The 23494-nt window shown below is 44.4% G+C and overlaps 1 protein-coding gene across 7 annotated transcripts in view; it reads right to left on the minus strand.

Moving 5' to 3' along the window:
- Positions 1 to 23494, minus strand: part of PPP2R3A (protein phosphatase 2 regulatory subunit B''alpha) — a 130117-nt gene that overhangs the window by 22548 nt on the left and 84075 nt on the right. For 6 of the 7 annotated variants that reach the window (XR_006274421.1, XM_043492807.1, XM_038416906.2 and 3 more), the window contains 4 exons: positions 15543 to 15629; positions 5606 to 5762; positions 1167 to 1215; positions 418 to 507 (listed from right to left, as the gene is read on the minus strand). Coding sequence is in view for 6 of the 7 variants with exons in the window: in XM_043492807.1 (XP_043348742.1) it covers positions 418 to 507; positions 1167 to 1215; positions 5606 to 5762; positions 15543 to 15629 (383 nt within the window). In the remaining variant the exon portion in view is untranslated. The remainder of the gene's footprint in view (positions 1 to 417; positions 508 to 1166; positions 1216 to 5605; positions 5763 to 15542; positions 15630 to 23494) is intronic. The other variant, XM_043492805.1, reaches the window with a different exon arrangement.

The following is a 23494-nucleotide window of genomic DNA, read 5'->3' on the forward strand; positions in this document are numbered from 1 at the left end:
ACTTCACAGCCAGAGGGATGGATTGTGGTTGGCAGCCCCCTGGGAGGGCAAAGTGGCCTCCTGCCAGGCACTGCTGCCATCAGCTGGATGCTGACCTGGCAGCAGCAGAAGGCTGGCATCCAGAGCAAGCTGTGATCCTTATACGACATCAGGAGGGGGCTCTAGTGAGAGGGGCTTTTCAGGGGTGATACAGGCATGTAGGGGCTGGACAGTCATGTGGGGGAGCAAAATGGTTTGCTGGTGCCCAGGTCCTCCACCCCATCCTGCACAGCAGCCTCCTCTGCCTGCCTCCCTGCAACTTGGGGGCTCTATGATGGCTGGAGGCCCCATGCCTGCTGGCAGCGTTTGCACACAGTCCTCCATGCAAGCAAGGTGAGGAGGTAATCTTCCTCACCACACCCTTTCTAAAAGTCCTACCTTGTAGGGCTCCTTTTGTCTTCCTCAGCAATGAGGAGCCACACGAAATCTGCATAGCTCAGCCGTCCCTCCTTCTGTGCTTCGTTGCCTCTGAAAGACCCAAAGCACCTTCTAAATTATAACATAAACACGCAGCCAAAAGCACACTTAAAACACCTTCTGGGGCATGAGTTGGGAATTTTCATACACCTGGAAAACACCCATGCTTGTTCTTTTAGGCCAGTAGGAGTGTGTTAGTATTGGTCGGCCCCTCTCATACTGAACTTGCTCAGAGAGAAGTGCTCCTGAGAGCAGATACTGCATTCACAGCCCTACTGTCACTGCAAAGATGAAGTTGCTTTTGAAGTACTCCTCACCCTCGCAAACAGTTAGGAGCTTTTATTTTAAAGGAGCTTTTGCAATTGTGCCCTCCAGCTGCCTGACACTGCCACTGCTGTAGGACTAGGACACACACATATATATGAAGTATACGCACCTGTCCCCTCTCCTGTGGCACACAGCGATGCGTTTAGAAACTGTGCTAATTTGACAGGGTTTTATTTATTTTTAAAATCACCCACCGGTCCCTCTCTTCCTTTTCAAACTGGCCCTAGCCTGTGACGGAAACGCTAGCACCTTGCCCTCTCAATGGGGTGGGGAATGTATGAGAATACCTTGCATTTCTACTTAAGGCTGACAGGATTCCTGTTCTAGTTTTTGCTTCCTTCCAGTTCTCCATTTAATTCTCCAGCCAGGGTGCTATACCTTACCTCACCACTGCTCCACTGAATATCCTCTCAATAATCCTGGTTGATAAAGCTGGAAATGAAGAAAATGAAGCATCAATACATAGGCACAGTTAGCCTCCTGGTCTATCAGAGCTCTGTGTGTGTGTGTGTGTGTGTGTGGTCAATCTGTATGAAGTCATTATCCCACAGCTAAAAGGACAGGCAATGAACACAGCCTGCACGGCCATTTTAGTACAGCCCAAACTTTAATAGCTTTGCAAACAGTAGCAATTAACCATCGAAGTCTCTTTCCCTCTCTATCACTTCCTGTGCCTAGCCTGGCAACAAAACTATTGTCCCCCTAGAATGTGGCAGCTCCAGATTATCCAGCTATAAGACCTTGGAAACATGTCCTATTAGTGCTAATAGTGCCACTGGGACTTGTCCCATGATCAAGGGCTGCCAGAATGGGGTGAGCACTTGTGGCATGAGAGCATGAAGGTTAGCTCAGCATGTTTAGCTCAACAAAAGAAACTCAGCATCTTTACCATTATGGTGGAACATTGAAACCCTGCACCCCCATAACAAGAGCTAGGTGAATACTGGTGTTTTTGATTTGCTGGCAATGCTGAAAAATTGGAAAAATATTTCATTTTGGGTGGAAATTTTCAGTGAACCGAAAAGTCTGAGCTGGGTCAAAACACGCTATGCAGTTGAGCCATTTCTAAAACATGTCAATCTTTGTCAGTTCAATGAAACACTTCAGTGAACTTGACATAAATTTGCAAATATGGTTGGGTCATCTGAAACTACATTTTTCCCCCAGCAAATTCATTATTTGCTGAAAAAAAACACCGAGCTCCACGCACAGCCCTGCCAGGGACTGGCTGTCTCTCCCCACCATCCTGCCACAATTTAACAGTAGCAGCTGTCAGGATTTACCAGGTTACTGTGATTATTTTTACATTTAATGCAGAACCCTTTCTAGCACATAGTGAAGTACTTGCCTAAATAACTGGCCCTCACCTACAGCTCTCACAGTATGCCAGCACAGTCCATTGGGGCAGTAGTATCTTTTATTCACGTGGGGTGGCTTCAGAACACTGCTGAAGGACTAGCACTGCTTAGACAGCCCAAATTCAACAGCTGCTCTTGGCTCTGCCGTAAGATGGCAGGGCCTGAAAAGCAGGCTGGTTGCAGAGAGGAGTGCAGGCTGCAGCCTATGGGTAGCTGGTATAAGCGCTTTGGGGAGGCTAAGAAATGTTGGAGTTGGCACACCTCCCTTTGGAGGCACGCTGGCTCATCGTCAGAAGCTCCCGAGAAGTATGTGGGTGTGGGGGGCCACCATTGCCCTGACCATGGCTCTTCCTGCACTACCACTTGGCCTTTTCCCCCATATCCATGCCCACACTCTGCCCTGAGGCCCTGCTCCCACTCGGCCTCTTCCCCCTGAAGCCTCACCCTTGCTTCGCCTCTTCTGCCCCTGCTCCACCTCTTCCCTTGAGGCCTCCTTGCCCGCCGCTTACTCCTATCTGCCCTCTCCCCCACAATCGCCCACCTTTATGGCAAGACAGGGCAGAAAGGAGTGAGAGGTGAAGGGAGCTTGTGCGAGGGGGTGGAGAGGTGGGAGGGGCAAGTGGGAGGCCTTGGGGAAAGAGGCAGGGGGGCGGAGCCTCAGTAAGAGGAGAGGCTGAGCTGGAGCAGGGCCTCTGGGGAAGCAGGGGTGAAGTGTGGATGGGGCCTCACGGGGAGAAGGCTAAGCTGGGGCAGGGTCTTGGGGTGGAGCAGGGGCCATGGTCCAGGCACTTGTGCCCAACCTCCCCAAACACATACATATAGTGTACTTAGATTTTCAGAAAGCCTTTGACAAAGTCTCTCACCAAAGGCTCTTAAGCAAAGTATGCTATCATGGGCTAAGAGGGAAGGTCCTTTCATGGATCAGTAACTGGTTAAAAGATAGGAAACAAAGGGTAGAAATAAATGGTCAGTTTTCAGAATGGAGAGAGGTAAATAGTGGTGCCCCCAAGGGTCTGTACTGGGACCATTCCTATTCAACATATTCATATATGATCTGGAAAAAGGGGTAAACAGTGAGGTGGCAAAATTTTCAGATGATACAAAACTAGTCAAGATACTTAACTCCCAAGCAGACTGTGAAGACCTACAAAAGAATCTCACAAAACTGGGTGACTGGGCAACAGAATGGCAGATGAAATTCAATGTTGATAAATGCAAAATAATGCACATTGGAAAACATAATCCCAACTATAGATATAAAAATGATGGGGTCTACATTAGCTGTTACCACTCAGGAAAGAGATCTTGGAATCATAGTGGATAGTTCTCTGAAAACATCCACTCAACATGCAGCTAGAGTCAAAAAAGCAAACAGAATGCTGGGAATCATTAACAGAAAATATCATATTGCCTCTATATAACTCCATGGTATGCCCACATCTTGCATACTGCATGCAGATGTAGTCGCCCCATCTCAAAAGAGATATATTGGAATTGGAAAAGGTTCTGAAAAGGGCAACAAAAATGATTAGGTAGGACTGGGACTTTTCAGCTTGGAAGAGAGATGACTAAGGGGGGATATGATAGAGGTCTATAAAATAATGACTGGTGTGGAGAAAGTAAATAAGGAATGTTATTTACTCCTCATAACACAAGAAATAGGGGTCACCAAATGAAATTAATAGGCAGTAGGTTTAAAACAAACAAAAAGAAGTATTTTTTTCACACAACGCACAGTCAACTTGTGGAACTCTTGCCAGAGGATGTTGTGAAGGCCAAGACTATAACAGGTTTTAAAAAAGAACTAGATAAGTACATGGAGGATAAGGCCAACAATGGCTATTAGCCAGGATGGGCAGGGATGGTGTGCCTAGCCACTTGATGATTACTGTTCATTCTCTCTGGGGAACCTGGCATTGGCCATTGTCGGAAGACAGGACATTAGGCAAGATGGATATTTGGTCTGACCCAGTATGGCCATTCTTATGTTCTTAATGAGTTGGGGAGGCAGGGAGTGCTCCCACCAGTCCTGGTTAAATTACAGGCTTCACAGCCTTACACACTGAGAAGCTGTAGTAGTGGAGAAGGGGAAGTGCAGACTGGACAAGGCCCCTCTGTCACAAAACCAGATGGGATTCCTCCTCTGGAGCCACAAGGCCCATAACAGTCTTTCCCCTCTTCCAGCCAAGAGAGAACGTGCCACAATGCACCTTCCCAGAATAGGCCTGGACCCCAGCCAGGCACCTGGGCTAGCACTGGAGACAGCTCAGGGAGAGGAGCCAAGGAGTGAGGCTGGAGGTCACTGGCTGAATGAATAAGGGAGGTGGGCGACTAGTGCAATGACCTCTAGCCTCACTCCTTGGCTCCTCTCCCTGAGCTGTCTCCAGTGCTAGCCCAGGTACTGGAAGGGGAAAAATCTGAGGATTAAATGCATTTAAAATGTGAATGTGTGGCAAGGTAAAGAAAGGGTTGGGCAGGATTTGGAGGGGATGGGTTATGTACAGAGATATTTAAACTGGCTCCTTCTGCTGGGGCCATAGGTTACACAGCCTCCCATTGGGAGATGCCTTCGGCATGAGAACTAAGGCCCACTCCTGGCTCCACATCGCTGGGGGAGAAGGCTCCTCCCACCCCTAGACTGAGCGCTTGACTCCTGAATCTTGTGTTCAGCCTGAGCTTTCTTATGGGTGCCTTTCCTTTGGTCTAATTGTAAGCTGGTGTTGTTTCCACAAGCGGAGAGGCAAGATGGGGCACCTGTTGCTTTGTCCAGAACACTGCCCCCGCACTTTAGTGCTCCCGCTGGGTATATGGAGGATGTGTGAGTTGCAGCTGGTGCTGTTGTTGGGTTTATGGAGGATCACCAAGGAGACTGGGATCTTGAGCTTGCATAAGAAAATGTAGCGGCTCCCACGCCAACTGCCCCCACCCCTGCGCTGGGACATGGCTGAGTTGCCCTCACCCCAGGGACCTCCATGTGCTCTTGGGAACCTGTTTCCAGGTACAAAGCTTCTTCAGGGCCTTTTCCAACTCCCCACTCTCAACTATCACTTGAGTCTCTCACCTCGCGCTCCACAGCAAAGTATAGATTCAGCTTCTTGTCCCTCTTGCTATTTTCTAAGCTGTACCTCCTCTGCTGAAGTGCATTGTCCACCTGTGGCCAGAGGGCAGCTGAGCTGGAGGCAGCCAGTCGATGGCTGCAAGGGGATTTAGCATCATTACAGACCCCATTATGTAGAAGACCTTATTGTCTATTGCAGCTCCCCTTCCCCCCAGCCCTAAAAATGACTCTGTCAATTAGCACTAAGTGAAGTCCAGCACAGCCCCCAGTTACATTGCTGTGGCACCAAATTTTCCATTTAAAATATAACTTCCCAGCAAGGCAAGGCTTACCTTTTCCCGCAACTTTTACAGGTTTCTGTTACCACCATCCTCAGCACATGTCCCAGCCTGGGGGATCAACTCACCTTGATCATTGTATCTAGCCAGATCCTTCTGGCTGATGTAGAGGTCGTGGTCAGTGTCCAGCTCCCAGAATTTACAGTAGATAACATAGAAGTGCTCATAGGAGAAGTAATCTGTGATTTGGTTTATGTCATCCTCTTCTTCCAAGAGGGCAAGAGTCTGAAATGGTACAAGTTGGATGGAAAGTTAATTCTAGACTAAATAGGGAGATGCTTCAGCAATTGTCTGGGTACCAAGGCGCTGGCACGGAGGCGAATTACACATTGTGAACTAATCCACCTCTGAAATGTAACCCTTTTCCATTTGCCAGCTGTCATATGCAAATGCATTCATCATTTATCAAGGGAATGAGCAAGGAGGCACAGTGAATGACAGATACCCTTGTTCAGTAATGGATCTCCTGGCATGCGAGTATGGATGTCTGCATAAACAATGCTCATCCCCAGAGCATCCTATAAACACCACCACTTTCATGTGAAAGTTCAGGAATAATGAACACAAGCAGGGCGGAGTAGAGGGGGCACCAAACAGCCATCTAGAATTGGCTCCAATGTCTGCATACGCTGCCTTCAATCAGCCTGCGACACTCAGTGACATTCGCCACTATGAGGCCTCAAATCTCAGTAGGAACTGGGTCACATCCCTTGTCAAAAAACAATGTGCCCTGGAGCAACGTCATCCTCGTACAGTACACTTTTCTTCCACATCCCTTTCCTGTCTCTCTTCCTTCCCTTCTCACCAATCACCTTTCTCCCTCTCCTCTCAAGGCTTTGTGGTCTCAGCACCTCCCCACATTTGCATATTGGGATCACACCAGGGCTTTACCAATTTAGCTTCCTAGCTTCCAATCCCTGGTTTCAGTGCCAGTAAGAGGCAAGATGGCCACTTCAGTCTGATAAAGTATGGCCTTAAAGAAAATGAAAAGGCCAGGGGATCTAGGGACTGCTTTTCTTTTTCTTTCTTGCCAGCCCTATACCCCTTTGAGTTTAAGAGTTTTAGATTCTCTAAGATGGAGTCTGAGAATCCGGGGCAGTCAGGGGTTTGTGTTTCTAGACAGTTTCATGACACAGTAGACAGGTTGGACTGGTAGGCCTCCTCAGCTTCAGAGTCAAATGCAAGTTACTCCCAAGGTCAGCACACAGGCCATTTTAGAAATCCAGAGTTATTCCCTTTATTCAGAGGAACCCAACCGAGTTGCACGTTACTTAGACAAAGGACTCTAAAAGCTGGGAGCAGTCTCTCTTTTGCCACGGCCTCCCTAGTCGGTGCATTTCCACCATCCCTCTCCCTCAGTCATTCAATGCCTCCCAGACTTCTGAGGAGTCTTTTGAACAGTTAAACTTTTGATTGTGCCCCACCTAAGTGTAATTCATCCTGCCCCTTCCCTGCTGCCCAGCACCATGGACACCATGTGCATGGAAGGAAAAGTTACTTACCTTGTACAGGTTTCAGAGTGTTAGTCTGTGTCAGCAAAAAGAACAAGGAGTACTTGTTTGTTAGTCTCTAAGGTGTCACAAGTACTCCTCATTCTTTTTACCTTGTACAGTCACTGGAGTTCTTCAGGATGTTTCTCCCTATGGGGCTCCACTTCAGGTGCGCATGTGCCCCATGTTGTCTTCAACCAGACGTTTGGAAGCAGTGCCTGTTTAGTCCACACGTGTCCTAGAAAACCTGGTGCCTAAACCTGAGGGTACATAGGCCATGTCAGACAAACCGCCTTCAGTTCCTTCTCTGCCACAAAGGCAAAGACTCCAAGGCAGAGAAGAAGTAGGGTGGTTAACAGAGGAACTCGAGTTCCTGTACTGTATAGGAAAAGTAACCTCTCCTTCTTCAAGTAGTGACCCTCTGGGTGCACCATTTCAGGTGACTTCCTGCTACAGGAAGTGGGTGCTTCGGACCCCGGTCTCAGACTGTTGGAAGAATAGCAGTACCAAAAGCAGTGTTTGCTCTATCAGTGTTCGCTAGTGTGCAATGTTTCAGAAAGGTGTGAACTGAAAAGCAGCTTTGAAGATTTTTTCATTGGAAACTTTCTTCAACCAGAGCTACATTCATAGATTGGGCTATAACACAAGGAGGAGACTGAATATTAGTGGCCTCAAGGAAGAGGGCATGCAACCAGAAAGCCACTTGGTGAGTCCATGGGTTGGGATAGGGGCCCCTTTAACTTTGTGTGCAAAAGAGACAAACAATTTGGGGGAGGCCCTAGGGAGTTTAGTTCTGTCCAAGTAGAAAACCAACACTCTCCCGACAACCAAGGTGAGAGGGGAGGCTTCTTTTCAAGTCTGGTGAGGTTTAGAGTAAAAAAATGGAAATTGAATGTCCTGATTGATTTGAAAGTCTGAGGTTACCTTGGCAAAAACCAAAGGTGTGGTCAGAGGGATACTTTCTCCCTCTAAAAATGATATGGGTGGGGGGGGTTCAGCCATTAGAACCCCTAACTTGCCGATTCCTCTAGCTGAGGTGACGGCAACTAAAATGCAGTCTGCATGGATAAGAGAAGCAAGAAACATTTAGCCAGTAGCTCAAAGGGAGATGGCTTCATCACAAATTGAGGATGAGATTCAGGTCCCATCCTGGGGCAGATTGCCTGATATGTGGAAAGAGATTCATTAAACGTTTAATGAATCGATATGTGGTGGGGTGAGCAAACACCGAAAACTGCTCAACAGGGAAATGGATGCTGTGATAGCTGCTAAATTGACTTTAACAGAATTCAGAGGCAGTTCTTTAGGACTAAAAGGTAAACCAGAATGTGAGCTGGGGAAAATCAATATGGGACAGACCCTGTTGGGTACACCACTGGTGGAATCTCTCCCATTTCTGTTGTTATGTTTTCCTCATGGATGCTTTTCTACGTGCAGTAACACCTCTTTCAAACAGTCCATCTGGGGAGACAGCTAGCAGTCAAGCCTTGAGATGCAGTGCTCCAAAGTTGGGGTGAAAAATCTTCCTTGAGTCCTGGATCAGTAGGTCTGGTACTAGTGGTAACCATAGAGCAGGACAAGAAGAGAGGCAAACCAAGTATGAGAATCATATTTGTCATGGCCAAGCCTGTGCAATTAGAGTGACTCTGGCTTTGGCCTGATTGATTTTGTTCAGGCCTCTGAGAAGCAATAGCATCAGGGGATAGACATAGAGGATGGATTTCTTCTCCAACAAAAAATGAGGAAGGCATGTCCCAGAGAATGACAATTCAGACCTCTCTTAAGCAGAATGTCCAGCACTTTTTGTTGGTGGCAGTAGCAAAGACATTTACTTCCAGAACCCTCCAGCGAAGGAATATCTCCTTGAGAATCGCTGAGTTCCCACTCAAGATCCTGGCAGAAGTGCCTGCTAAGGTTGCTGGCTAAGGTGTTCTAGGGACCTGGTAAGTTTGTGGCTGAGATGAAGATCTGATGGAACAGGCAACAGTTCCACAGCTTCAGTGCTTCTGCACAAAGGGAGGGAGACTTCACTCCTCCCAGGTTATATATATAAGACATGCTGACCCGGTTGTACATCCTGACTCTGATGAATTGGTCTTTGATCATAGTCATTCGGACCACTCTGAGCTTCAGCAGGCTGGTGTGGAGAATCTATTCTTGAGCAGCCATTTGCCTCGAATGGTCTGACTTTGAAGATAAGCTCCCCACCCTACTAGAGATATGTCTGTTTCTATTGTTGCAGAGTGAAGGGGATTCCTATACACATTTGTCAAGGTCTTTCCACCAATTGATTAAGTTCAGAACCTCTCACTAACTTGCCCAGACTGTGTTTGTTGGGAGTATAAATGGTTTTCAAGCTAGCTTGGTAGCAGCAAAGATATAACCTGGCATGTAGTGTCAGAAAGGTGCAGGCAGCCATAATCCAAGCCTTGTAAACAAATCCTGGTCATTGCCTCCGGGTTCATTTGAGCCTGAGAAATTAGGCTTGTCAGTGTGATAAATCTGTCTACAGGTAGGTAATCTCTGGACATTGTGGTGTCCAAGGTGGCTCCTATATTCGCTGTTCAATAAATTGGTGTCAAAGTGGACATTTCTCTGTTGAGCTGAAGTCCCAGCACATCAAATGGGCTTATGGTCTTTGTGACTGCAGAGTGAACTTGACTGTAAGAGCGGCCCTTGAGGAGCCACCTGCTGAGATGGGGGAAGACGACCATTATGACTGTGCTGCCACCACTGCCTGAACCTTCATAAAGACCCTGGGGGCAGCAGAGAGTCCGAAGGGGAGCACTCAATATTGAAAGTGATGCTGATGGATCATGGATTGCAGGAATTGCTTGTGAGCCAGGCGTATCACAATAAGAAAGTACACATCCTAGAAGCTGAGGGCTGCAAATCGGTCCTCCAGATCTATAGATGGTTTTATTGCTGTCACCATCCTGAGTTTTTGTCCCTGGATGAAGTTCTTCACCACTCTGAGACCAAAGATTGGTCTCTACCTGCCCTTCTTTTTGGGAACTAGAGAGTACTTGAAGTAGAACTCCTTTCCTCTGATGGCTCGAATGGCTCCTACGTGAAGAAGGGATTGAACTTCTTGTCTCAGAAGACATTTATGAGATGGGTCTCTGAAAAGGGATGGGGAAAGGGAGAAGGAATGGAGATGAAATTGATGGGAGTAGCCTGACGTTACAAACTCCAACACCATCTGTTCCCAAGATCTTTGAAAACGAAAGAGACAATTCCCAAAGGATTGGGCAGGGGGAGGATAGAAGGACATAGCCATAGATCTGAGGGATAGGGTGCTTCCCAACCCATGACCAAGGCATTGAAATGGATGCTTGCCTGCTAAGCAGGGCTATGGTGTTGTCATGGCAGAGGTTAAGCTCTTCTCTTTTGAAACCTAGTTTTTTTCTTAGGTGGTTCTGATGGTCAACGGTACACCAGGAACTGAATGGGGTGAGACCTCTGTACTCAGATTCATAGATTTTAAGATCAGAAAGAACCATCATGATCATCTGGTCTGACCTCCTGCAAATTGCAGGCCACAGAACCTCACCCCCACTCCTGTGATAGACCCCCGAACCTCTGAGTGAGTTACTGAAGTTCTCAAATCATGATTTAAATACTTCAAGTTACAGAGAATCCACCATTTACACTAGTTTAAACTTGCAAGTGGCCCATTCCCCATGCTTCAGAGGAAGGTGACACCCCCCCCCCGGATCTCTGCCAATCTGACCCAGGGGAAAATTCCTTCCTGATCCCAAATATTGCTATCAGTTAAACCCTGAGCATGTGAGCAAGACCCAGCAGCCACACCTGGGAAAGAATTCACAGTAGTAACTCAGAGTCCTCTCCATCTAGTGTCCGATCTCTGGCCACTAGTGATATTTGCTGCTAGCAATTGCAGATCGGCTACATGCCATTGTAGGCAGTCTTATCATACTATTCCCTGCATAAACTTATCAAGCTCAGTTTTGAAGCCCGTTAGGTTTTTTCCCCCCACTGCTCCCCTTGGAAGGCTGTTCCAGAACTTCACTCCTTTGATGGTTAGAAACATTCACCTAATTTCAAGCCTAAACTTGTTGATGGTCAGTTTATATCAATTTGTTCTTCTGTCCACATTAATGCTTAACCTAAATAACTCCTCTCTCTCCCTGATATTTATCCCTCTGCTGTATTTATAGAGAGCAATCATATCTCCCCTCCACCTTCTTTTGGTTAGACTCCTCCCGTAAGGTTTCCATTCCTCGGATCATCCTAGTAACCCTTCTCTGCACCTGTTCCAGCTTGAATTCATCTTTCTTGAGCATGGGAGACCAGAACTGCACACAACAGCATTACAGATGAGGTCTCACCAGTGCCTTGCATAATGGGACTAACACTTCCCTGCCTCTACTGGAAATACCTCACCTGATGTATCCTAGGACTGCATTGGCTTTTTTCACTGAATCATATTGGTGGCTCATAGTCATCATGTGACCAATCAATACACCCAGGTCTTTCTCCTCTGTCACTTCCAATTGATACGTCCCCAGATTATAGCAAAAATTCTTGTTGTTAGTCCCTAAATGCATGACCTTGCACTTTGCACTATTAAATTTCATCCCATTTCTATTACTCCAGTTTACAAGGTTGTCCAGATCTTCTTGTATGATATTCCAGTCCTGCTCCGTCTTGGTAATACTTCCCAACTTTGTGTCATCCACAAATTTTATTAGTACACTTCCATTTTTTGTGCCAAGATCAGTTAAAAAAAAAAAAGTTAAGTTTTAGTCCCAAAACCAATCTCTGAGGAACTCAACTAGTAACCTCCCTCCAACCTGACAGTTCACCTTTCAGTATGACCCATTGTAGTATCCCCTTTAACCAGTTCCTTATCCCCTTTCAAATCTCATATTAATCCCCATCTTCTCCAATTTAACTAACAATTTCCCACGTGGCACTGTATCAAATGCCTTACTGAAAGCCAGGTAGATTAGATCTACTGCATTTCCTTGGAGATTAGTTGGTCTGGCATGATCTACCTTTTGTAAAAACCATGTTGTATTTTATCCCAATTATCATTAACCTTTATGTCCTTAACTACTTTCTCTTTCAAAATTTGTTCTAAGACCTTGCATACAACTGAGGTCAAACTAACAGGCCTGTTGTTTCTCGGTTCACTTTTTTTCCTTTTCTTAAAAATAGGAACTTTATTAGCAATTCTCCTGTCAGAGGATACGACCCCCAAGTTTACAGATTCATTAAAAATCCTTGCTATTGGACTTGCAATTTCATGTGCCAGTTCCTTTAATATTCTTGGATGGAAATTATCTGGGCCCACTTATTTCGTCCCATTAGGCTGTTTGAGTTTGACTTCCACCTCAGATGTGGTAATTTCTACCTCCATATCCTCATTCCTATTAACCACGCTGCCAATACCCCTAAGCTCTTCATTAGCCATATTATTAAGAATTGAGGTAAGTATTTGTTTAGGTGTTGGGCCATGCCTAGATTATCTTTAATTTCCACTCCATCCCCAGTGCTTAGCAGTCCCACTTCTTTCCTTGTTTTCTTTTTATTTATATGGCTATAGAACCTTTTACTATTGGTTTTAATTCCCTTTGCAAGGTCCAATTCTGTGTGGCTTTTGGAAGTTCTCACTTTATTCTTATACTTTCTGACCTCCAAGAGGTAATTTTCTTTCCTGATCCCTCTCATCTTCCATTCCTTGTAGGCTTTCTGCTTTCTCTTAATCACCTGAGATGTTTGCTCATCCATCTTGATCTGCAACCCCTCCCTATGATTTTTCCCCTTGCTTGGGATGCAGGCTTCAGATTGTTTCTGCAACTTTGACTTAAAGAAATTCCAAGCCTCCTCCACATTCACAATCTCGAGTTCTTCAGTCCAGTCCACTTCCCTAACTAATTCCCTTAAATTTTTTTTAAGTTAGCCCTTTTGAAATCAAGGACCCTTTTTGCAGATCTAGTTTTGTTTAGCCTGCCATTTAGTTTAAACTGAATTAGCTCACAATCACTTGAACCAGGGTTGTCCCTTACAATCAGTTCTTCTATGAGGTCCTCAGTACTCACCAATACCAAATCTAAAACGACATCACTACTTGTTGGTTCAGTGACTATTTGATGAAGAACTCTGTTAGCTATCACACGCAGGAAAATCTAGGCCCTACTATTATTAGCAGCACTTGTCCTCCAATCTATATCTGGGAAGTTAAAGTCTCCTGTAATCACACAATCTCCAGTAGTATTTATTTCATTAAAACATTAAAAAGGTTTCTATCCCTATCCAAATCGGATCCGGCGGGTCTGTAGCACACCCCAAGCACTAGCTTTCTTCCCTAAAGTGATTTTGGCCCAAACAGACTCTGTCTCATCCATTTCATAACTTCTAATTTCTTTACAGTCTACCTCATCACTAAAGCTGTGACCTGCTGAATTTTTTTTTATTTGCATGATGTATATACTGACAGAGCAGAGGGTAGCTCTTGAATCCTTCAAAGAATGTAAGGACTTGTCAGCTGACTTGGCGAACAGGTTTAAATGATATAATGGGAGATCCTCAGTGGTGCTCTGGACCTCTCTCAGGATCCCTGATGATTACAATCAAAATGCATGGTGCATAACAATCGCTGTAGATACAGAGTGAGCCATCATGTCAGCTGCACCAGGAAGGCTTGCAATGATGTCCTAGCTAGCAATTGTACCTCTGAGATTGCTCTCACTGTTCTTAAGGTAGCTGGTCAACGAAGGCATTTCTCTTCCCAAAATTGGTGTAATTATGTTTCATGAATTGGTAACTCTAAATTGTAACAAACAGATGTAGATGAATAACTTTTGCCGCTGAACAAGCGTAATTGTCATTGATCATTGTCATGTGAAGTGGATCTAAAGTGGTGTTGCCTGTTCCCCTTGTTCACAGCACCACTAGTGAGTTCAGGGCTGGGTGCATGAACATGAACTCAGAACCCTTAGCAGGAACATAATACTTCTTATCTGCCCTGGTGGGGATATAGTAGCAAATTGTTTTAGGCAATGGAGGAGGCAGCATGAAAAATGTCTCTTAGTGTCCGTTAGGTCTCATGGATCTCTTCCAAAGGCATTTAGAGGGAATCAGCAATTCTTTTAATGAGTTCCTGGAATTGCTTGAAGTCATCCGCATACACAGAGGAAGAGGCATGACAGCCTCCTCAGGTGAGGAGAAAGAGCTGTTGGTCTGAGACCTAAGCTTCTTAATCAACCTTCTTCTCCCCTTCTCCTCAGAGGATTCCTCCTGAGGAGAGGACTGAAGTAGAGGGTCTGAAGGAATGGAAGGGTTTCTTCTCTGATTCTCCTTGAGAGTGTAACTGGAGGCCCTAGAGAACTGCTCCCTATCGGCTGCCCACAGATCAACACGATCACTGAGGAGAGGACTCAGTGTTCCTCTTTTTCAAAGATTTAGAGGTACCTTTTGAGAAGACCTTCTGGATGAGCGAAGGGCAGTGGCTGAAGTCGACGGCACACTCTGCATATCAGAGCCCCAGTGCACAGGGGGATGTCATAGCCCGGGTCTGACGAAGCCTGCAAGGAGCACTCCATGAGGAGTAGTCGGAGTTCAATCTCCCTGTTCTTTCTTGACCTATTCTCAAAGTCAATGCAGACTGTACACCTGGAAAGGATGTTGGTGTCCCGAAGGCAGCAAAGGCAGCTAGGATGCCATCACTAATGGGGATAGCACTGGAAAGTTAGGCAGGGATTAAACCCAAGAGATCTTGGCATATCCTGAGAAAATAAACAAAAAAACTTCTACAGAGAGAAGTCCCCTCAGAAACGGTGTGGGGAATGAGGCAGTCTCACAATAAAGAACTGCCAACTATGTATCAGTTACAAAATACTATAACTAACTGCTAAACTAACTATTAAACTGTAACAACACTAAATATTTACAAAAGACCTAAAATTAAGCTAAGGCACTGCAAGTCATGCTCGCTCTCAGGCCAAGGGCAGTTCAGAAGGAACTGAAAGCGGTTCATCCGACACTGCCTTATACACTCTTGGTAAAGGACAGGAATTTAGCTACGACATACATGTGAACTGAACAGGCACTAGTCCCAAAGGTGCATGGAGGCCATGCACACTGGAAGTACAGCGCTCAAAGGGACATTACTCAACAAATGAATAAATGGGTTCCCAGGAACAATTTATAATCCCTAAATATAGCCTCCCTCACTGAAGAAGGTGAAGGCAGAGTGGGGTTAGCATGGTTATGTGCACCTGAGCAGCCTTAACTAGTTTTCAACCTAGTACTTTGCTGTACTGAATACAGAAAGAAGTGGGCTCATCCTTTCAGAAAGAAGCAAGATCTAAATTTTTGTCCTCAATGCAGCGCTAGTGAAGATGTGTTACAGGGATCCTACCCTGGGCTAGGCCCTCACTAACCTCCTGCAGTCTCTCTCCAGAACTGGAGTCTCTAGAGGGGCTATAGCCACACAACTATTTTAGAATATATACTCTTTTCATATAAAGCCAAGAAAATGACATACTTGCAAAAAGTTGCTTTTCCTCATCTCCATTAGGGTGATTTTCCCAGACCAGGATCTATTGACCATGTAGAATATTCTCTGTATAACCTACAAAAAGCAAACAAATGAATAATTATCTTAAAGACATGCACTGCCTAAATTACACTAGTTTGTAAATCTGAAGTGAACTTATTCATTTGGTTTAGTCAATGATTAAAAGAAAATTTTAATTTACAATTTTGATTTACAAGACGATGGACAACCCTCAGATATCCACCCCAAATGCATCGCCAAAGTCATCCACTTCATCCTCACCCATAATAATAAGAACAAACACTTTGTCCAAATCATGGGAACAGCCTTGGATACTAGGATGGCTCTCCAAAATGCCATCTTCTTCATGGGCCAACTTGAAAAAAGAATTTTTGGACAAATGCACCAAAAAACCAATGATATACCTGAGATAAATTGATGATATTTTCATCTTCTGGACAGACAACTTAAACTTCCTCATAGATCTCCACCACAACTTCAACATTCAACTCTCTCTGGAACACTCTGACACGAGCATCGATTTTATGGACACCACAATCAGCTTCAACAATGAAACCCTACAGATCATTATACCTACCTTCATAGATCCAGTAACCACCTCAAATACACCAAGGAATCTGTTATCTACAGACAGGCACCTCAGATACTACAGAATATGCTCCAGGGAGAAAGTCCAGGATGTACACCTTAATACACTCAAAGCAACCTTCAAACAAGGACACTTACTCAGAGAACCTGCTTTAATACAGAAATAAGCCCCCCTCTGACCATGCACCCCTATTTGTCACCTTCTACCCCGCACCGGAACTCATAGGGGGTTATCACCAAACAACTACAACTCATACTGGATGGGGACCACATACTGAAATAATTTTTTCCTGAATCCCCTCTTCTGGCCTTCTAACAACCACCCAACCTCTCCAAGCTCATCATCAGAAGCAAGCTCCCGACAGGCCTTTTGATAATAAACTGCTGATGCACAGCAAGCAGGGGGTGCACAAGTGAAAAGCATTCTGGGTACACCATATCATATGTTAACAATGGACATAGTAGAGACAGATTATCTGGCTGGATTTGGCATAGGCCATTGGTCATCTGTATATGTCATTCAGTCCCCACTCTGACCTCTAGTAATCTGGAGGATGAATGACATGGAGGAGGACAGAAATACCTGTTAAGTGAGCACAAACAAGAGGTAGTACTTAGATAGTATCGTGCTGAGGTCATGTAAACACCCATCCTATTCTCACTCCCTTCAGCATGGAATAGCCATTCTACTAAAACTTCACATGGTGATGAGCATTATTGCCAAAATGTGATTAACGGGACACAAGGCCAAGCTTAATAACAGTAGAAACAAGAGCAAAGAGAGACAATTAATAAGTGTGTTCCTAGAAGTTATAGAAGATTACTATTGTGTATAAACCTATTGAACAGGGTGGACGAGCTCTTCCACATATTCTCTGGTCCTACCAAGACAAACAGCTCAAACCAATAGTAGATTGGGGGCTCTCTAACCCAGCCAAATACTGGATCTTTATAGAACAAGAAAATAATGGCAGTGTCAATGGTGCTGGCGTAATAAAAAACCATGCCCTCCAGAAACATATACACATCCTTCAGCAAAGGCTACTGTATGGGTTTGGGATAGAACCAGAAATAAAATAAAATGTTTTACTTTGCAAATAATCCAGATTTTAACCCAAATCACAAACTGAAGAGGTTTAAAGATTGGGGGAGCCATGGAATACATATGGTTGGCCAGCTCCTCAGTAAAGAAACTTTTTTAACTTATTTGGAAATAAAAAACTAGCTTTAATTGGACCACTCTCCTATGTACCAATACCTTAAGAAACATAGTGCATAATTTGAACTTTTTGGAAAAGCTGTTTTAAGCTAACTTTAGGAGGAGTGATGGAGTCTGGGCAATCAGGAAACAAACAAAAAAAGTTAATTTGTAGCATGATAAAAAAAAAGTTTATTTAAGATAGTGCTTCAACGGTATTTCACACCAGTGAGGTTATGAGAAAGAAAGAGAGATTGAATAGGGAGAAATGTGGAGAAATTGTAGTGAAAGAGAAGTGTGATGGGGTAAAACCCCATTCTGGCCAGGAAAGGGCTAAAGTCCACATAGGCACATTCGCTCCACCTAAACGGTAATTATATAATTACTTCTCAGCTAGAGAGGGTGAGACTAAAGAAGGATTAGGTGATAACACAGCAGACATTTGAGCCTTATAAATAGGCTGAGAGAGAAGTCATTCTGGGGCGAGAAGCTGTAAAGATCAGACATGCCCATTATCCTGTCTTCTGAGAGCAGCCAGTGCCAGATGCTTCCGAGGGAATGAACAAAATAGGGTAATTTTGAGTCATCCATCACCTGCCATCCAGTTCCCTCTTCTGGCAGTTGAAGGTTTAGGGACTCCCTGGGGCATTCGGTTGCAAACCTGAACATCTAATTGCCATTGATGGACCTATCCTTCAAGAACTTATCTAATTCTTTTTTGTACCCATTTGTACTTTTGGCCTTCATATTATCCCCCGGCAATGAGTTCAATAGATTGACTGCACTGTGTGAAGAAATACTTCCTTATATTTATTTTAAGCCTGCAGCCTTTTAATTTCAGCAGGTGACCCCTAGTATTTGTGTTACATAAATGGTTAACACCACTTCCTCATTCACATTCTCCACACCATTCATGATTTTATAGACCTCAATCATATTGCTTCTTAGTCATCTCTTCTCTAAGCAGAATTGTCCCACTCATTTACATTTTTCCTTGTTTGGATGCTATTCCATATCCCTAAACATTTTTGTTGCCCATCGCTGTAGCTTTTCCCATTCTAATATATCTTTTTTGAGATGGGGCAACCAGAACTGCACACAGTATTCAGGGTAGGGTGTTCCATGGATCTGTATAGTGGTATTATGGTATTTTCTATCTTATTATCTATCCCTTTCCTAATGGTTCTTAACATTCTGCTAGCTTTTTTGACAGCTGCTGCACATTGAATAGATGTTTTCAGAATCATTCACAATGACTTCAAGGTCTGTTTCTTGAGTGGTAACAGAGGATTTAGATCCCATCATTTGTGTGTGTGGTTGGAATTATTTTTTCCAATGTGCATTACTTTGCACTTATCAACATTGAACTTTATCTGCCATTTTGTTGCCAAATCACCCAGTTTGGTGAGATTCCTTTGTAGCTGTTAACAGTCAGCTTTGGCCTTTGCTATTTTGGGTAATTTTGTATCATCTGCAATTTTTCTGTTAAAACTGTTAGTGAAGCATGATTTCTCTTTACAAAAGCAGTGTTGACTCTTCCCCAACATACTGGGTTTATCTGTGTGGCCGTGCCTATGCATCTATGTATTTATCTATGTTATCCAGATTCTGTGCTCCACTTAGGACTAAATCAAGAATTGGCTCTCCCTTTGTAGGTACCAGGACTAGCTGCTCCAAGCCGCAGTCACGTATGATGTCTAGAAATTTTCTCTCTTCATCCCTCTCTGAGGGGACGTATACCCAGTCAATATGAAGTCAGTAGAAATCCCTCATTATTATTGTGGTTTTTGCCTTTATAGCCTTTCTAATCTCTCTGAGTGTTTCACAATCACCATCTTGGTCAGGAGGTCGGTAATATATTCCTACTGCTATACTCTATTATTCAAGCTGGAATTTCTATCCATAGAGATCTAGTGTACACCTTGATTCATTTAAAATTTTGACTTCATTTGACTCTGTGCTTTTTTTCAGATAGAGTGCCACCCCCATCAGCATGACCTACTGTCATTCCTTTATGTTTTGTATCCTGTGTGACGGAATATACCCCTGTATTCACACCCTACAAACTACTGTAAAAAACTTTGTACAAATTACACCTTGTAAGATATCATTTGGAAACTGATAATTTGCTTGTCAATATTGTCCCAATAAAATATGCGTGTCAACATTGTATGTGAAGTTATAAGATTTCCCTGTATCGTATTATTAACACACATTGCAAACCTCACAGCCCTGCCTAGGCAGAAGTCTGCAAACAGGTCTGTTGTAAACAAAGAAATGTGTGCTTGCCTTAATTTACATTTAAGCATAAACAGAGTCATCAGCCAGGAAGGGAAAAGAAAGGAAGCTCAAACAGGTGAAAAAAACCCAGCAGAGAACATCCTTCCACATAGATACTTTGTCTCTCAGCTGGAAATATTTTTTAAAGAGGGGCGGAGGAAAAGACTGAAACTATAAAAAGGATGGACAAACACCCCAAAACACACACAACCCTCTCTCTCCCTGCCCATTGCATTCACTGCACCTGAAAAAACAAAGGAAACAGCCATTGGACTCTGGGGGAGGGGTCCTGACCTGAAGAATTTGGTCAATAATCTTGCTGGAAGCACGTGTTAAGAAACTGCTTGAATCTAATATAGTCTGTTAAGTTAAACACTAGAAAGCATTTTATCTTTTATCTTTTTTCATCTTTATTTTTCTTGCAACCATTTCTGACTTTTACACCTCATTACTTGTTCTTACTTAAAGTCTCTCTCTCTTTGTAGTTAATAAACTTATTTTCTTGTTTTATCTAATCCAGTGTTTTCAAGCTGAAGTATCTGGGTAACTCCATTTAAGGTAATAAAATTCTATATTATTCCCTTAAAGGAATAACAGATTTAATATATTTGGACTGTCCAGGGGAGGGCTGGGAAGTACAAGACATACATTTCTGGAGGGAAATCTGGGACTGGGAATTCATTGGGGTCACCATGCAGTGTAACCAAGGCTGGTTACAGCCAGGGTGCAATTAGCAGGCTGCAGTTACACAAACATGCCTGGGAATGACCTGCATGCTGGTGGCTAGTTGTGAGCAGTCCAGGTTGGAGGCTACAGCAGCAAGGCATTGCAAGGTACCCCAGGTAACAGGGCAGGGGTGATACAGCCTCCGGCTGGTCTGGATTGTATGGTCAGTATGTCACAGCCTGCTATTACCATGTCCCATTGATTATCCTCATTCCACTAAGTTTCTGCAATGCCTATTATATCAATATCCTCATTTATTGCCAGGTACTCTAGTTCACCCATCTTAGTATTTAGACTTCTAATATTTATATATAAGCACTTGTACATTTTGTTAATATTCAGTTTCTTGCCTTCATGTGTTATATTATATTTTACATTTGACTGTTTCTTACTAGTGCAGAGCTGTACTTTACCAACTTCTTTCCTTTCCTCTTTACTAGGATATAGAGTTCCCCCTTTAATAAATTAATCCCTAAGGTATGTGTCCACCCAAACCATGTGCTCCACCACACCTGTCGGTTTTCTCCTAGCCCTTAATTTAACGCATTCTCTACCTTTTTAATTTTCACATGCCAGCAATCTGATTTCATTTTGGTTTAGGTGGAGCCCATCCTTCTTGTATAGGCTTCTCCTTTTACAAAATTTTCCCCAGTTCCTAATAAACCTGAACCCCTCCTCCCTACGCTATCATCTCATCCACACACTTAGCCCCTGCAGATCTACCTGCCCTTCTGGCCCTGGACTTTCTACTCCTGGCTCTGCTACGTGTCTGCTGGATGACTTTGGGCATGAGGTACTAGGCCAAAGAGTGTGGGAATGACTCTGTGGTCCAGTGGTTAGGGCAGCACATGGGAGACCGAGAGTCCAGGTCCCTTGCTCCAGTCACTCTAAGTATGTACATAAAGTGGAACAGCTTCAACAGGTCAGACAGAGAGGCACCTGACCCCACATTAGAATATCCCATAGCTCAGTGGTTAGAGGACTTCTCTGAGAGGTGAGAGACCCCTGTTCAAATCCTTTCACCCCTATGACAGAGGCAGGGAAACTGAACCCAGGTCTCACCCATCTGATGGCTCTAACTTCTGGGCTAAAAGTTTACACAGCAAGAGTGGATGGGGTGGAGTGATGTACAATCAGTGGCTGGAAGTTAAAGCTAGACAAATTCAAAAAGGAAATAACGTGCACATTTTAAAGACTGATGGTGATCAGCTATTGGCCCAGCACACTAAGGGATGCAATGGACTCTCTATCACTTGAAATATTTAAATCAAGAAGGGATGTCTTTGTAAAGTTACATTTCAGCTCAGATACAAGATGCTGTGTTTGATGCAGGAATTACTGGGTTCTCCTGACACACAGTGTCATCCTGGTCTACATTTTCCTTAGTAATAGTGACATTGACCCTCGCTTCCAGCAGCAAAGCTTGCAGAGCAGCTCTAAACTTAAGGTTTTAACAACTACCATAGAGTTTCCCAGTTTGTCTCGCATGCTTGGATTGCACCAGTTCACCTTACAGAAAGGGCCATTATCAAACTTGCCAACTCTACAGGGTTTCAGACTATAGGTCTCAGTCCCTCCAGCAATCTATAGGAAAAAAATCTTTTGACTGGCTGCCTTCTCCATTCCCAGATCTCCTGGGCAGCCAATCAAAGCCACTGAAACATGCCACCAATCAGCATATGTAGCAGCCAGCAACTGCATTCCTCCCCGCCCCCACCCCTGCTAAAGAAGGGCATCTTCTCCATGCTTCCTTTCTTCCCCCGCTGTAAAACTGAGGGATATGGAAGGAAAGCATGAAAGGCTGGGATTTCTCTCCATTTCCATTCTCTCTCCCTCCCTCAGTCACTCTAGAGCTATTCAAATTTATGCAAATCTGCAGTTTACCCAATTCTGCTTTGAAGGATAGTTGCCCAGGTGCTTTACCCTGCAAACTTCCTCTCCTTCCTTTGTTCTAGGTTATAAAACCAATCAGAAGCAGGGGGTGCACATGAGTGGGGCCTGAGCTGTAGTGCAGCTCAAAGCATTTGGGCCCTGGCCCCACTCCCCGTTCTTACTGTGCAGTCACTCCCAGTAACATCCTTGCCATCACGTCTCTCAGAGAGGGCTTCAGTAGCAAAACTGCACTTGCACTCTCAGTTTAGGAATGCTGTGAACTGCTGCCAGGACTAATCCTGCTGTAAACACCTCTGAGGAGCTTTTGGTTTCTGTCTCTTGCTGATCCTGAAAGCCACACCTCTTCCTATTGTCTCCTTGGCTCAGTTTTCTGCAGCACTGCAGATTATCAGCTTTGAACTTTGTATGCAAATTCTGTAATGAGAGGCCACTGCCTGGGTCCTTTCCCATGCCCCATGCCTCTCAATAAGGCCCAGCTCTAGCTCTAGGACACTGGCAGGGCAGTTCCAGGCCCTCTCCCCACCCTTTCCTTGGAACAACTCACACTACTTCACTTCTGGAAAAACAAAGTTTTATTAAGGCAATTGGGCTTCCCTCCCTGCATTCTCCCCTTCACATCACCAGAACTGTTCAGTTTTTTCCATCCACATCTGGCAGCACCTCATAACCCAACGTACTTTTCAACAGACAATATATTTTGCCAGTAGGGTCTTTTACTGATGCTTCCTTGGCTTAGATTTTTGCTATCACTGAAGAGCACTAGCTCTGGGAGGATAAGCCACGCTGTGGAATGGTTTTACTGGTAAGTGATTCCCCATGTGATGTGCTACACCATCATTTCTGGACTTAGGGCTGGGGACCTGTTGAAAGAAATACAAAGAGTTTAGTATACCAACATCATACAATGGGTCGGAAATACTGATAGGTCAAATGCAGCCTACAGAGTCCTATTGTATCTCTAAGGGAGACAGAGGGAGACAGGGGGCATTAAAAATGTGCATACACAGCTTAGTTATCCTACACTGTTAACTTACTCTATGGGCATCTTCTCTCCAATGGTAACACATTCAGCAATGAACACAGCAGCTGCTGTCGACTTAGATTCAACATCTGCAATGCAAACATAATACGTGGGTTCATGCACATGCAGTATGTATAGCATATTGTGTTTATGAAGTGTACGTAGGGCACTCTACCTTGGAGGGATTGATGGGATCCAGGTTTTCAACAGCCA

This window comes from Dermochelys coriacea, chromosome 9 (assembly GCF_009764565.3).
Source record: "Dermochelys coriacea isolate rDerCor1 chromosome 9, rDerCor1.pri.v4, whole genome shotgun sequence".
Lineage (NCBI taxonomy): Eukaryota > Metazoa > Chordata > Testudines > Dermochelyidae > Dermochelys > Dermochelys coriacea.